At 40.9% G+C, this 16,693-nt stretch overlaps 1 protein-coding gene across 4 annotated transcripts in view; it reads right to left on the reverse strand.

Annotated features, from left to right (window-relative positions):
• Positions 1 to 16,693, reverse strand: part of ART3 (ADP-ribosyltransferase 3 (inactive)) — a 40,757-nt gene that overhangs the window by 20,581 nt on the left and 3,483 nt on the right. For 3 of the 4 annotated variants that reach the window (XM_075544184.1, XM_075544186.1, XM_075544183.1), the window contains exon 2: positions 14,347 to 14,424. In XM_075544184.1, the coding sequence (XP_075400299.1) occupies positions 14,347 to 14,415 (69 nt within the window). In that variant the 5' untranslated portion in view covers positions 14,416 to 14,424. Of the gene's footprint in view, positions 1 to 14,346; positions 14,425 to 15,962; positions 16,597 to 16,693 lie in introns of those variants that run through there. The other variant, XM_075544185.1, reaches the window with a different exon arrangement.

Genomic DNA, 16,693 nt, shown 5'->3' on the forward strand with positions numbered 1-16,693 from the left:
AAGGTGCACATCAGGGTTGTATTCTCTCACCATAATTATTCAATCTGTATGCTCAGCAAATAATCAGAGAAACTGGCTGATATGAAAAAGAATGTGGCATCAGATTGGAGGAAGGCTTATTAACAACCAGCAAAATGCAGATGACACAACTCTGCTTGCTGAAAAACATGAGCACTTGCTGATGGACATCAAGGACTGCATCCATCAGTATGGATTACGACTCAATGCAAACAAAACCAAAATCCTCACAACTGGACTAATATAGGTACTATAATGATAAACACGGAAATGATCAAAGTTGCCAAGGATCCTGTCTTGCTTGGATCCACAATCAGTGATCATGAAAGCAGCAGTCAAGAGATCGCGTTGGGTAAATCAGCACTAGACCTCTTTGGAGCGGTGAAAAGCAAAGGTGTTACTCTGAAGACTAAGGCGCACCTGACCCAAGCCGTGGTGTTTTCAACTGGCTCATGTGCATGTGAGAGTTAAACATGACATCAAGGGAGCACAATAGAGAAGATTCCCGAAACTAGACTTCAGACTCAGGGGACAAGGGCTTGGCACCTCATCAGACCCAATTGGAAAACATTCATAAAGGTCAGTAGACAGGCCTGGAATTATTTATAAACTCTTCTCTTTCCCTTCTCGCTTAAAATAAAAAAGTCAGAAAGCGAATGTTTTGAGAACGATGAGGGCACTGAATGTCTAAGTGTGCTTTACACAATTGACGTATGTATGAATTGTGGTAAGAATTGTATGAGCCCCAATAAACTGATTAAAAATTTTTAACCCCCCCAAAATCTGGCATAATAACACCCCTCCTCCCCAAAAAAGTCTACCAATATAAGATAGACAAGATCAGCAATCCCAAGGAGAAAACAACGGGACCAACGGCTTGTCTAGGGAGCAGTGGGGAGACATGGGAAAGGAAGAGGTGGGGGAAAGAAAGGGGGAGCCAACAAACTTAGGGACAAGGGAACAACAAGAGATCTAAAATTGATGGTGAGGAGGGCGTAGAATACCTGGTGGGGTTTGATCACATGCAATGTAGCCAAGAGGAAGTGCAGAGAGCCGAATGAAGGCCAAACATGATAGTGGGACAGGAGGAAAGTAAAAGGAAATAGAAGAAAGAATTAGGAGGTGAAAGACATTTAAGGAGGTTTAAATATAGGCATGTATATATGTCAAATCAATATGTAACGATAGGAATTTGGTCTATGTAAATATATTTTTATGCTATGTATAAAGGTAGCAGACAGACATTGGGCTTCTACTCAAGTCCTCCCTCAACACAAGAACTCTTTGTTCTAATAAGCTCGCATTCTGTGATGGTGGCCCAACACAATCGCCGAAGTAAAAATGGGTGCAGAAGCAATTTTGTGGAAAAGCTGATGGTGCCCAGTTATTAGAAGTTACCCTGTCTGGGGTCTTAAAGATGAAGTTAAACAAACAGCCATCTAGCAGGGAAGCAACAAAGGACAAACAAATCTGTCTTGGAAGAAATACAACCAGAATGTTCCTTAGAAGCAAGGATGGTAAGACTTTGTCATATATACTTTGGACATGTTGTCAGAAGAGACCAGTCCCTGGAGAAGGACATCATGTTTGGTAAAGCAGGGAGGCAGTGGAAAAAGAGGAAGGGCCTTGACAAAATGGACTGACACAGTGGCTTTTTCAATGGGGTCAAGCATAGGAACAACTTGTGAGGATGGCACAGGACCAGGCAGTGGTTAGTTCTGTTGTGCACAGCGTCACCAGGGGTCAGAGACTACTCGATGACACTTAACCACAAGCAGGAAGAAACCTGTCCCCGCCGGCATGGCCAGTCTTGGTATTTCTTACTTTCCACATGCATACTCAGTCTTTTAAGGATTCCTCTGCTCATGAGATTCTCAGAAACTTCGACCATCAGAGGAAGCAAGGGGTCTGGAAAATACAGTGCCAAGTTATTGTCACAGATTCTGCACGTGCTCTGTCCAAATCTCCACCCTAATTCCCTTGCCCTGTTCTCAGCATACTTATTACCCACCTCTGTGGTCCATGCAATTAAAGTAGAACCAGCTCTGCATTTCCAGCCCCCCAAATATGCTGATGATCCAGGCTTATCAATCCATTTGCTCTCAGAGGAAAAAAAGTTCTTCTGAAATCCTAAGCTATAAGGAAAATATTGATTTAGGGCTGCCAGCATTTGCTCTTCGGGTCCCATGGAAAATCCTCTCTGAAAATAAAGTCAATAAAGAAAGGATTGCAGAGCAGAGAGAAGGAGAAGTTAAGGCCCTGACAGTAACCGAGGCTATGAAGCAATCTGTACTTCAAAGACCCTCTTTAAGGCTTGAATTTTGTTTACAGTCACAATAATCATTATAATCCCTGTTTACTCAAGCTAGTTTGAATTATGCTTCTGTTATATAAACTGAAAAAGGCCCAAGACTGCTCTACATGAGACATAGGCATACAGCCCTAAGAAAAGGAGTGATCGAATGTAATTAACCTTGGCTTGATGGGGGACAGGTCTGGGGGCAAATCCATACCCATTACTAACTAGATGTGGGAAAGTTCATTATACTCTCAAAACCTCAATCTTTCCCATCTAAAATGGAAGAGAAGGGGAGGAAATGGTATCTACCTACAGGATTGTGGGAAGGAATGTGTCATATAATGAGTTATGAGCGAAGTTCTTAACCCCATGTTTGATATAGATCAAGCCTTCAACAAATGTGGTTATTTTTATTAACTCATAAGGATTATCTATACATTCCCCAAGGACAGGGCTTGATAAATCACATTTATCTTTGAATCCCAAGTTCTTACACAGTGCATAACCAAATTTTAAGTGATTCAGTAATAAAAACCCTGTGTGTTGGCCTGTGCGTTAAAGAAATACAGGATGAGCAAAACTGCACAAGGGCCACTGTGGAATTCTGCAAGGTCCCTGTGATGAAAAGACGTTCTTCATGTGTCTGTTGCCTTGGTTCTTTGGGAAAATAGCTTAAGAAATTTTTCCTTAAGCCTTACCTTGGACCCAGTTTTCCAGTGAACAGTAAATAAGAACTTGGTTTGATACTCCAGCCTGCCCTAGCATTTGTATGCGCCTTGCAGGGATTGGTCAATACACTATGCAAATGAAGTCACGAAGTTGTTAGATGCCACAGAGTGGGTTCCAACTCAGAGTGACCCTAATTACAACAGCGTGAAGCACCAGCTGGTGCTGCACCATCCTCACAATTGAGCCCTTATTGCAGCCTGTGTCAACCCAATTAATCCTGAGGGTCTTCCTCTTTCTACGGTCCCTCCTCTTTACCAGGGACTGGTCTCTCCTGGTAACATGTCCAAAGTGTGAGACCTAGTCTTGCCATCTTTGTCTCTAAGACAGACTTGTTTGTTCTTTTGACAAGTCATGGTACTTTCAGCATTCTTTGTCAATACAATCGTTCAAACAGATTGATTTTTCTTCAGACTTTTTCTTTGGGGGTTTTCTTAGACTTTTATTCAAAGTCCAACTTTTACATGCAGAAGAGGCAATCCATGGCTTGAATCATGCTCACCTCAAATCCTCAAAGTAACATCCTTGTTTGTTCAGCACTTTAAAGAGGTCTTGTGCAGATTTACCCAATGTAATGCATTTCTGATCTTTTGACTGCTGCTTCCATGAACACTGATTGTGGATCCAAACAAGACAAAATCCTTGACAACTTCCGCCTTTCTCCATTTACCAGGATGTTACCTATTGGTCCAGCTGTGAGGGTTTTGGTCTTCTTGACATATTAAGTTATAATCCATATTTAGGCTGCAATGCTTGGTCTTCATCAGCAAGTACTTCAAGTCCTCACTTTCAGCAAGGAAGGTGGTGGCATTTGCATTTCACAGGTTGTTAATAAACCTTCCTCCAGTCCTGATGCTGCTGTACTCTTCTACATAACATCCAGCTTCTCTGGCGATTTGCTTGGTATACAGACGGAAGAAGTATGATGGTATGAGACAACCTTGAAGAACATCTTTCCTGTTTTTAAAGCATGCAGTATTCCCTTGTTCGGTTTGCACAACTGTTTCTTGATCCATGTACAGGTTCTGCTTGAGTATCATGATGTGTTCTGGAATAAATCCTTCTCAAGGGTATCCAGAGTTTATTATGAGGTACCCCAGTGGCATAGGGGTCTAACACACTTGACTGCTAGGTGCCATGATTTATTATAATCCATATACCTTTGTATAGTGAATGAAACACAAGTAAACATCTTTCTAGGATGTTCTTCTTTGAGCCAAGATCCATCTGATATCAGCAATGCTATCCCATAGTCCATGTCCTCTTTTGAATCTGGCCTCAACTTCTGGCAGCTTCCTGTCAATATAACTATTGTTGGAAGATCTTCAGCAAAATTTACTTGAATGTGATATTGATGATGCTGTTCTATAATTTCACTATTCTGTTGGGCTACCATTCTTTGGAACGGTACAAATGCGGATCTCTTCCAACCAGCTGTGCAAGTAACTATCTTCTAAATTTCTGGACACTGACCAGTGAGAGCTTCCAGTGGTTCATTAGTTAGTTAATTGAAACATTTCAATTGGCATCAAATAAATTCCTGGAATCTTATTTTTGACATTTGACTTCTTTATTTTCCATCTAGAGATGTTCACATGTATAGTTGAAAAAAAATGGTATTTGAGATAACAAAGTTGTTGGTCTGCAAAATTCCATCATGCTTCTTATCCATCATCAAGAAGGACACTTCACGCTCTATCTTGAAACACCATGCTCTCTGTGACACGATAATGTCTATCTACGAATGAAGAATTCTAATCTGTACAACTATAATTCAAAAGTATATACCAGCCACGATGGGTAGTGATGAAGAATTCTAATATCTTTCGTCTGAAATTGATTAAACATGCAATCAAGAAGCCTTGATAATTATTGGCTGTTGGAAGGCAAAAGTTGCAAACAAATAGGAAAGAACAGTAGTTGGGAAATATGCACTTGCTGAGAGAAGTGAACCTGGAGACCACATGGCAGAATTTTGCAACAAGTGACTATCCACTGTGCAAATGAAGTGTCTGTGGCCCACCAAGATGGGGGTTCGCCAGTTCATGACTCTAATGGAAGGATCATGCCTTAAAATTAACCAAGAGTCAATAAAGACAAAGGAGCTTCAAAGAGTTCATGGAAAAATGGACTTAAAAGATAACGGAATTTTCGACCAACTTCTGAAGCCTCCTTGTTCATGCAGCGGAAAGGAGAGAAGAGAAAGTGACCAGAGAGAAAAGAAGCACGGAACCTAAATGAGCTGTGAGTCCAAGAATTTAACACTGAAGACTGTGACCGGTCTGGAGAGGGCCCTGTGGCAGCGTTGGTGGTAGGAGGATTGGAGGGTTCAGTCCTAAGGGGACAGAAAGGAGACCAGTCCTCAGTGGGACCGGCAGGAGGCATACATGGCAGAGAAAAGGATCTTCTTGCTGGCACAGGTGCAAGAGTTGTTCTGCACCAAAGAAAGGAGACTTTACCTCTGCAGAATGTTAGGGAATAAAAAACTGTCACTTTGAGGAATAAGGTGTGCCTGACCTAACCACGGTATTTTCAATCATCCCATAAGCATTGAAAAGCTGAATGATGAACAGCAGGATCACAGAAGAATTGAGGCATTTGAATTATGGTGTTGGTGAAAAACATTGCAAGTTCCATGGAGTGCCAGAAGATTGAACACATCTGTCTTGGAAAAAGTACAGCCGGAATGCTCCTGAGAAGGGCAAACAGCAGCACAATGATGAAGAACTGAGTCATGTTCTGCCCTGTTGTACAGTCACTGTGAGTGGAAACCAACTCAATTGTACTTAACAATAACAACACCTATTTCCCATTAAGAGGGACAGTTTCAGACACCTTATATAGAGTAATTGAGGCAGAATGGACTTGATGGCAGGGCTCTGGCTGGGTTTTAGTCATTTGTGATGTTTCCTACATCCCTCTTTCCCCTGTAGTGAATCCGTCACTAAGGCCTAACTAAATTCTCTTGAGTGCTTCTAGATGTCAAGTACTAATTGCTTTGCATGTATTAATCCATCTAATTCTCATATCAGTTCCCATAAGGTAGACACTATTATTATCCCCTTTTTATGGGTAAGGAAACTAAGAGAGATTGAGCAACTTGTCTGGAATAATGATTTCAACCCAGAGAGTCTGGGCCTCTACCACATGTCTGTCCGTTTGTCATATGGTGGTGGCTTGTGTGTTGCTGTGATGCTATAAGGTATGTCACTGGTGTTTCAAATACAATCAGGGACACCCATGTGAACTGGTTGCAGTAGCACTTCCAGACTAAAGAACAAACTGCCGAGGATTAACAGACGTCTACTTCTGTGGAATTAGTTACTGAAAACCTTATGGATAGCTTTGAAACATTGTCAGACCGATGGTCTAATAAACAGAAGCTGAACACTGTCAGAGACAGCACCAGGAGATGAACCTGTCAGGTGAAAAGGTATTCAAATATGGCCGAGGAAGAGCTGCCTTCTCCAACGGTGTGCACGGAGTAACGCCTGTGGAAGGAAAGCCTTCGAGACTTCATATGGCGATGGGGCACTGCTCAAAATGAAAAGAAACAGCTCCAATCACTGGATAGTAATCAGAACTTGGAACATAGGAAGTGTGAATCTAGGAAAATTGAAAGCTGTCAAAAATAAATGAAATACATAAAGATAGATATCCTAGGTGTTCCTGACTGGCAATGGTATTGGCCATTTTGAATGAGAAAATTATATGACAGATTCAAAAAGACACTCCAAGACCTATCTTGAAGTACAATGCTCTCTGTAATAGGATAATATCTATCTGCACACAAGAAAATCCAATCAATATATTATTCAAATGTATACACCAGCCCCTAAAGCTAGTGAGGAAGACACTAAAGAATTCCACCAGAGTCTTCTGTCTGAAATTGATCACACATGCAATCAGAATTCACTGATATTCATAATCTGTGGACATACGAATGGATTCTGGACTCTCACTTAATTCTAGACCCAATCCAATCACAGTTCTTATGCCATGGCCCTGATGGATAACTTCATAAGGAGATCACTGAAGATATGGGTAACACGGCCAACTGTGGTGAAGAAAGCAAATGGTACCCAGCTATCAATAAGAATAGTGCGTGGAACCCAGGGACAAGGGAACAAGTAATCCAAAATCGATGGCGAGGAGGATATAGGAGGCCTGATAGGGCTTGATCAAGAGCAATGTAATCGAGAGGAATTACTGAAACTCACATGATGGCTGAGCATGACAGTGGGACAAGAGGAAAGTAAAATGAAATAGAGGAAAGAACTAGGAGGCAAAGGGCATTTACAGAGGTCTAAACACAGGGATGTACATACATAAATATATTTATATGGGATGATGTGTCTATATAAAATCTATTTATATAGAAATATGTGCATATATTTATAGGTTTAGTAATAAGGTAGCAGATGGACATTGGGCATCTACTCAAGTACTCCCTCAATGCAAGAACACTTTGTTCTATTAAGTGGATATTCCATGATGCTCACCTTCCCAATATGATCACTGAAGACAAAGTGAGTGCATAAGCAAATGTGCTGAATAAAGCTGATGGTGTCTGGGGTCTTAAAGGCTTGAAGATAAACAAGCAGCCATCTAGCTTAGAAGCAACAAAACCCACATGGAAGAAACATGCCAGCCTGTGTGCTCACGAGGTGTTGATGGGATCAGATATCAGGCATCCAAGAACAAAAAAAAATCATATCATTGTGAATGAGGGGGAGTGCAGAGTGGAGACCCAAAACCCATCGGTAGGCAACTGGACATCCCCTTACAGAAGAGTCCCAGGGAGGAAAAGAGTCAGTCAGGGTGCAGTGTAACAATGATGAAACATACAACATTCCTCTAGTTCTTTAATGCTCCCCCCTCTCCCCACTATCATGATCTCAATTCTCCCTTATAAATCCGGCTATACCAGAGGATGTATACTGGTACAAATAGAAACTGGAAACATGGGGATCCAGGACAGAAGAAGCCCTCAGGACCAATAATGAGAGTAGCTATACCAAGAGGGTAAGGGTAAGGTGAGATACAAAGGGGGAACTGATCACAAGGATCTACATATAACCCCCTCCCTGGGGAATGGACAACAGAAAAGTGGGTGAAAATATAATCTTGGAGGTTGATAAATCAAACAAGGGAGTGAGAAACAAGGCAAAGCTAAAGACTGCATTACGGAATTGTGCAAGACCTATTACTTCATCTCAAATATTATTTTTCAACAACATACATGGCGACTTTGCCACATGGACTTCTCCAGATGGAAGACACAGATATCATATTAATAACATCTACAGGAAGAAATGATGGAAGCTCAATATCCACTAAAACCAGGCCGGGGGCCAACTGTGGAACAGACCATCAATTACTCACATATAAGTTCAGGATCAAGATGAAGAAAATTAAAACAAGTCCAAGTCTTGAGTTGCAATATTTGAAGATTTTATGGGCAAAATGGAAGGAAGATGGGGCTTTCTATTTCCATAAAGAGTTACAATCTCTGAAATCACAGGGGCTGCTCTACCAGGTCCTAAAGGGTTGCTCTGAGCTGACATCAACACAATGGCAGTGAGTTTGTTTATAAATCATTCTATTGGGGGCTTTTACAGTTTTCATCACATTCCATGCATCAATTATGTCAAACACATTTGTATATATGTTGCCATCATCATTTTACAAACGCTACCTTCTATTTGAGCTGGCAGTATCAGCCCCTCTTTTCCCCCTCACCCCTCTCCCACCCTTATGACCCCTTGATAAATTATAAATGATTATTTTCATATCTTACTGTGAGCTTGTTTTTTATGGTCAAAATATTAAATAACTCAGGAAGCATCAAGAGGAGATGGAATGTATAAATACAGTCACTGTATCAAAAGGAAGTAGTTGACATTCAACCATTTCAAAAAGTAGCATATAATTAAGAACCAATGGTATTGAAGGAAAAATTTCAAGGTGCACTGAAAGCATTACCCAAATACAAGGCTCCAAAAATTGGTGGAATACCAGAATGCTCTTACAGCAAGGATCACAAGACTTTGTCTCATGTACTTCCGGCATGTTGTCAGGAGAGACCAGTCTCTGGAGAAGGACGTTATACTTGGTAAAGTAGAGGGAGTCTCCACAAGATGGATTGATACAGTGACTGCAGTAACAACTCAAACGTAAGAATAACTGAGATGTAGCTGGACTGGACGATGTTTCATTCTATTATAGATGGGTTGCTATGAGTTAGAATTGGCAGCAGCTAACAACACAAGTCTAGGCCCAGAGTCTGTTCTTATAATTTGTCATTTCTAAAGAAAAAACTTTGCATTATGAAGACCACTGACACTCATGTTTTCACTTTTTACTTTGTCGAGTGCATACTTTTGTCGCCATATAACTCCCATGAAAGCCTGGACTATTATTGGCACCGTTTTATAAATGAGGAAACTGTCTGGACTCCCAGTCACAGAGTATTTGGCTAGGGAAGTCATTGAGCCCAGTGCTCCCGGGTCTGTAGGTCAGATCTCTGATGTGGGAATGTGAGCCTCAGGAGATCAAATCACTGCCGACTCCTTGCCAGGAAACACACTTTTCTCTGCAGGACAGAATGTACCAGACTGCACCCTGAACAACCCTACCTGAATTATCCTCAAGACTTCAACATGATGTAAGACATCAAAGCCTAAAACTACCTCCCACAAACCTCATATCCAATCAGAGTTGATCCGATATGTTCTTGTCTTTTCCTGACCCGTCTAACCAGTCTCTCACATGTCTAATTTTAGTCTTCACGCCTTGTCTGGCCAAAGCCACCTCTGATTGTGTGTTCTGTACAGTGAGTGACTTGACTAGTGACAAAGTTCACAAATGCCACCACCATTCCAGGATAATTCAATGGACACAAGCAAGCAGAGACTAAGGACTAAGTGAACAAGATGATTATATTTTCTCCCTCTGATTTGTGCAGTGAAATGAAATTCTACCCTAAAATAAAGATAAAGTCTAATTACTGAGACTTTATTACAAAAACACAAAAATTGTCTAAATGATCAAGAAAACAAATGGGCTTAATTTTTCTATGAAATAAAAAATTTCATATATTTATAAAACAAACACATTAATATTATATACTGCAAACCAGAGATTTTCACTCTCAGGTATATACTCAAATCCAGAGACAAAACGAGAGGTTTCTATATCAATGTTCATTATAGCAATATTCACAAGAGCCAATAGGTGGAAGGAACCTAAAATGCTCATTAACAGAAGAATAGATGCACCAAGTGTAGTACACACATACAACAGAACACTATTTGACCAGAAAGATACATGAAGTCTTCATACAGCTTACAGTATATGGAGAAGGCTTGAAGACATTCTGCTGAGAGAACTTAGCCAATTACATAACAAATATTATATGACTTCACTGATGTAAAAAACAAGAAAAGGCAAATGTATGGAAACTAAAGTTTATTAGTGATACCAGGGGTGAGAGGGAGGGAGGGAGGCGAGGAGGCTAACAGCAAAGGAAAATTTGCACTCGTAAAAGGAATAGTTTTCGCAGCAGATTATTGCAATTGTTGTTATTAGATTGACCGAAGTTGAGTGATAGGCACCTTCACAACAATGACAATAAAAGTAAAAAAGAGTAGCTACTCATAGGTTTTGGTTACATGGTTTGGAGTCTTGGCATCGTGGCTTCATGGGCCATCTCAGTCAACCAGTCGATAGCCTGTTGAGTGCTTCTGGTCTGCCTCCTAGTTCACTGCCTAACGCCTGCGATCTGAACGCTTGCAAGCAGGCGTCCACACTACAGCAACTGGTCTCTATTCACCCAGAGCAACAGAGGAATGAGAAGGGAAGTTAGGAATAAGAGCAGAATATGAAATAACAAAAGTTTTCAATTGCCTTCATCAACAACTGCCTTCTTTGTTATGAGAAGTGGATGGTGCCCAGCAACCAACACTGAACATTCGGATCAAAGATACTAGACAATTCCTGATCAAAGGGGGGAAATGCAGAACACAATTTCACATTCTCATCAATGTCAGCCTTTCTGGAACCACACAGAGTGGATGACTCCCAGAGAATACTGTCCTGAGAGAATCTTGAAATCTTAAACCAAACATAAACCCCAGAAGTCATCTTAAAACTAAAGACAAGTTTAGCTGAACTTGTAAAAAAGGTCTACTGGAGCATTATGCTTTTTATAAAGCTCTCTGCATGGGATCAAATTGAAAATGCAATTCGGTATAATACACAGGAGCCTTGGGGGCAATGAGTTTATGTTAATGGGGAAAGAGCCGCACAGAACAGGAGGTGAGAGTGGCTGTGCAACTCAGAGAATGTCACCGATGTCACTAAATAACAGTGCACGTAGAGACGGTTGAGTCGGCATACAGTTTGCTGCCTGTATTCTCAACAGTGACAAGAAAATAAGTACAATTTAGGCAGAAATTACACTGCAAAATAAAATAGAGGAAATATACCCTCAACCTGTATATTATCCAAAATAGCCAAATGTTTATCAACTGATGGATGGAAGAGACAAAATGTGGTATAGCATACAATGGAGTGCTATTCAGGCCTAAGAAGGAGTGAAGTACTCTGACAGAGTGTTTCTCCAGGTGAGTGGGCTGCAAAAGCAGTTCTCTATACTTTATCCTAGATTATGGACTATACTTCAAAAGTTTTTATATGCCAGGGAGGCACTGAGTAATTCTTTTCTGAAAGGGGAGCAGTAGACATAAACATTTGGGGACCTATGTTCTAACATGTGATAACATGGATGGGTTTCTGAAGTTATTCTGCCACAAATCAGTAAAACAAATCAAACATGAAAGGTCAAGGTTGTATGGTTCCAGTCAGTCAAGTGAAATGTCCAGGATTGGCAGAGAAAGAGGAACTAGACCAGTGGGTGCCACACGATGGAAGGAAGGAAGACAGGAGACTCTATGGAGTTTCTTCTGGGATTGATGGAAACCTTCTGCAATTATACTGCACATACTCAAACCCACCAAGTCATGCCCTTTAAAAGGTGCTGCATTCTGTGTTATGGGAATTTTATCTGCCCAAACAATGTGCTACTGACAATAGATCATAGAGAATGAATTCAAATATTAAATGAGAGTGAGTAAAACTGTATCATTTCACTTAAACCACAATTAAATATTCAATTGTGCAAATATTTACAAACTATATTTTAAAGAATGCATTTCATATTAATGGAAAGGTATTCATCCAGTCATAATATGTCAATGATAGAAGGAAAAAATGTAATGATATGCATATCACATAATTTATATAAAAAGTAGTAAAGGATGTTTTAAGATTAACTGTAAAAAAAAATCACAAATGTTCATCTGATAAAATGTATTTAACATTAAAATGGTCATGATATAATTTAATTAAAAATAAACAACCTAATAAAAATGCAGTATCATCTTATTGAGAGAATTTTTAAAAATCATTTTATTGGGAGCTCATACAATGCTTATCACAATCCATACAGACATCCATTGTGTCAAGGAGAGCATTTTTAACGTCATGGAGAGACATTTAGAGCAACAATATTAACTCAAAAATCAAAAGTGTAAAAATAGTATTGTAAGTATGATACTGTGAATCTATTATAAATTAAATACACGCAGCGAAATACAAAGCCAAGGCAGCTATACATCAACAAGTCTTTTCCTCAGTGTGAAGGGATTAAGCCTGATTTTTGCTTTTTACTCATCTTTTTTCAATGGAGCAGCTGGTGGGTTTGAACATCCAAACTTTCAGTTAACAGCCAAGAGCTTTAACCATTGCACCACCAGGGGTCCTTCTGATCTATATTATTAATATCATTTCTTTTCTTTCTTTCTTTTTAAATCATTTTGTTGGAGGCTCTTACAGCTCTTAGACCAAACCATAAATCCCTTAGGTCAAGCACTTCGTACAAATGTTGCCATCATCCTTTCAAAGCATTTTCTTTCTACTTGAGCCCTTGTTATTAGTTCCTCCTTTTTTCCTCCCTCCCGCATCCTTCCACCCTAATGAGCCCTTGATAAATTATAAATTATTATTATTTCCATATCTTACACTGTCTGTTGTCTTCCTTCACCCATGTTTCTGTGGCTCGTCACCCTGGCTGGGGGTGGGGTAGGGTTGATACATTGATCATTGCGATTGGTTCCCCTTTCTCCCCACACATTCCCCCTACATGGTATCGCTATTCCCATTATTGTTTCTGAGGGGTTTATCTGTCCTGGATCGTGTGTGTCAAGAGCTCTTATCTGTGCCAGTGTACATGCTCTAGTCTAGCCTGATTTGTAAAGTAGAACTGGGGTCATGATAGTTGGGGGTGCTGGGGGAGGAAGCATTAAAGAACTAGAGGAATATTGTGTGCTTCATTGGTGCTTTACTGCACCCTGACTGGCTCGTCCCTTCCTTGGGACCCTTCTTTGAGGGGATGTTCAAATGTCTACAGGTGGGCTTTAGGTCTCCACTCTACCTCCCTTATTCGCATCAATATGATTGTTCTGGGTCTTCTAATGCCTGATACCTGATCCTGTGGACACCTCATGATTGCACAGGCTGGTGTGCTTCTTCCATGTGGGTTTCATTGCTTCCCAGCTAGATGGCTGTTTATCTTCAAGCCTTTAAGGCCCCAGACACTATATCTTTTAATAGTCAGGCACCATCAGCTTTCTTCACCACCTTTACTTATGAACCCACTTTGTCTTCAGCAATCGTTTTGGAAAGGTGAGCATCACAGAATTCCAGGCTGTTAGAACAAAGTGTTCTTGAGTTGAGGGAGGACTTGAGTAGGCCCAATGTCCATTTGCTACCTGAATAGTTAACCTCTAAATATATATACACAGACCTATATCACTATCATTATATATATTTACTTATGTATGTGCCTATATTTATATCTCTATCAATGTCCTTTGCCTCCTAATTTCCTTTTATGTTCCTCCTGTCCTACTATCATGTTCGGTCTTCATTAAGCTTTCAGTAATTCCTCTCGGCTACAATGTACTTGATCAAACCCCACCTGACATTCTACACTTTCATTGCCATCAATTTTAAATCATTTGTTGTTCCCTTGTCCCTGGATTTGTTGGCTGCCCCTTCTTCCCTTTCCTATGATCTCCACTCCCCACCCCAACCATCAGTCCCATTGTTTTCTCCTCAGGATTGTCTATCTAATATAACTTCTTAATGATGCCAATGTCATTTCTATTCAGATGCCTCGGGCAATGTCTTATCAAGAGTTCTCATTCCACTAGCCACATGCTTCCCATGCCTCACATTACCTGGAAGACGTCTATTAGGATCACAGCTGCCAGCAGCATGGTGAGCGTTTCAAAATGGCTTGTCTTCATTTTTCTCTTCTAAATTAAAATAAAGAAATTTCAATTTAGTGGACTTAAGAACAAAGTTTAGAAGTAGAGCAGGAGGACACTATATATAGGTTCATTCTAGGGGAGAACATATATCTTCAAAATTAAGACATGGTCATCATGAAATTTCGGAGCTGAAAGGGCCTCTAGGGCCTAATACCATAATTTTACAGATAAGAAAACAACAGCTCAGAGAAGTTAAGCAATTTGCTCAAAATTAAATCTATTTGCTTCCATACACCTCCAGACATTACCTACCACTCATCTATCTGACTGTTACACGATGCTGGCTTGTGTTACTGTGATGGTGGAAGTAATGCCACTGGAATTTCAAATACCAGCAGTGTAACTCATGACAGACAGGTTTCAAGAGAGCGTCCAAACTAAGATTAAGCAAAAAGGCCTAGCATTCCACTCCCAAAAATTAGTCCACGAACACTGTGGATCACTACAGAGCACTTCCCAAGATAGTACTGGAAGACGAACCTTCTAGGTTGGAAGACCCCAGTGACCACAATCATTGATTTGAGCAAGCTAACCGTCTTGAAGATAGGGCCAAACTGGTAATGTTTCCATCTGCTGTACATGGGACTGCCATGGGTTAGAGCCAATTCTCAGAACTATCAGCAACAACCAGACATGGTCTCCCAACACAGACACCAGTAGTCATATCTGTAAATATCCCTCAGAGTGTACACGGAGCAGAACACAATCAATCTGAAAAACAGCCATCTCAAATTGGTCCCTTAGCTCTCAGTATCTATGAATTCCCCAAATGTCAGTTTTACATCGTTTTTAAAAAATCACGTCAAGTCATGCCCTTCTGGGTGTGATGGAGAGGTTCTGTGGCCAATCATGATAGAAAGCAGTGATTTATTTGAGGGTGGGGCTCCTTCCCCTAAACATTCACAATCTTGAGAAGCTCAGCGGCAAAACAAGTGTCTTACATAACTTTCTGAAGGCGTGGACACGAAAATAAGAAGGAACTGGGTAGGCAGCAATTCTAGCAAGATTATACAAGGCTGTTGGCCGAATGCCCAATATTCATCTCAGTGTCTATGAAACTGAAGGGGGTAAACAGAAGGCTACAGAGTCCCCAAGGCCGGAAGCTGCCCCAGAACCATTAACTAATTCCAACAGTTACCGCAGGTTGGGCTACAGACCTTTCCACACACCTGCAGCACACATTACTGGGACCCAAATATCTCTCTGACCCTCCCCCCATCACCATGCTCTGGCTTCTGAAAGTGGGAATGGCGGCATGGGGGAAAGGAGATAGCCATCCCTTTGAAGATGATTTTGGCCTCAGTTTCCTACCTCTTTTCCAGAAGTAATTTATTTCACTATGAGATACTACGATACCAAACTGGCACTTACATGTAAGTTTGCCTTCTCCAGACAAAACTCAGAGTCTAAGTCTTGACAGGTGCCTGTGACAAGGGATGATGTGTGAAGCAAGCTCCAGATCGGAGCTTTCCTGAACCCTCTCCGCTTGGGTCATCTGAGTGTAAACAAGTAAAGGCATTTACCTGCTTCCCTGCCTTTGCAGGAGGTTTAACTGATGCTCCTTCTCAAACTGAGTCTCCACGCTCTCCGTGGTGAGTGCCTTCCGGATAGGATGTTGTTGACAGTGAGAGCAGAGAAGGGAATGCTTTTCTTTTTATAAACACCCAGCACTGGCTTGGCAGTGGCACATTACCCCACTTGTGTTCTGCTATTTATATCTGGCTCTCACACTATCCCTTGGAATCAATGCTGTTAACACATTGAATCTCCACAAGGCTTGTAAAGCCATAGCAATTCCCTCTAACAAAACCGCATGTTCAGTTGGGGCCCTCAGTTCGGAGCATCTCTCAAAAAGAAATCACTTTCCAATTCCTAACCCTTTGATTCTGCGATGTCAAGCTAACAGGTAGAGTCTACTCTCACTAGAGGGTTCACATACATAACTGAGGGGAGATGCCATGGAAATCACTGGCAGTGGTGATTAACTAGTGCCATTCACTCATAAACTTGTTGTATTTCAGGTACCTTGCCAGGTACAAGGGAGAAAGACAAAGCGTTCTATTTCTGTAATGACTTCTGGTGTTGGAAACCCACAGGGAGAGTTCTACTCTGTCCTGTAGGGTCACTATGAGTCAGAATTGACTCAGTGGCAGTGAGGGCCAGGTACAGGGATTCACCAGCAAGTAAAACAAAGCCCTGAAAGCCACTCACAATCTAATAAAAGACGTGGTTATGCACACTTAGCCAGAATACA

This window comes from Tenrec ecaudatus, chromosome 3 (assembly GCF_050624435.1).
Source record: "Tenrec ecaudatus isolate mTenEca1 chromosome 3, mTenEca1.hap1, whole genome shotgun sequence".
Classification (NCBI taxonomy): Eukaryota; Metazoa; Chordata; class Mammalia; order Afrosoricida; family Tenrecidae; genus Tenrec; species Tenrec ecaudatus.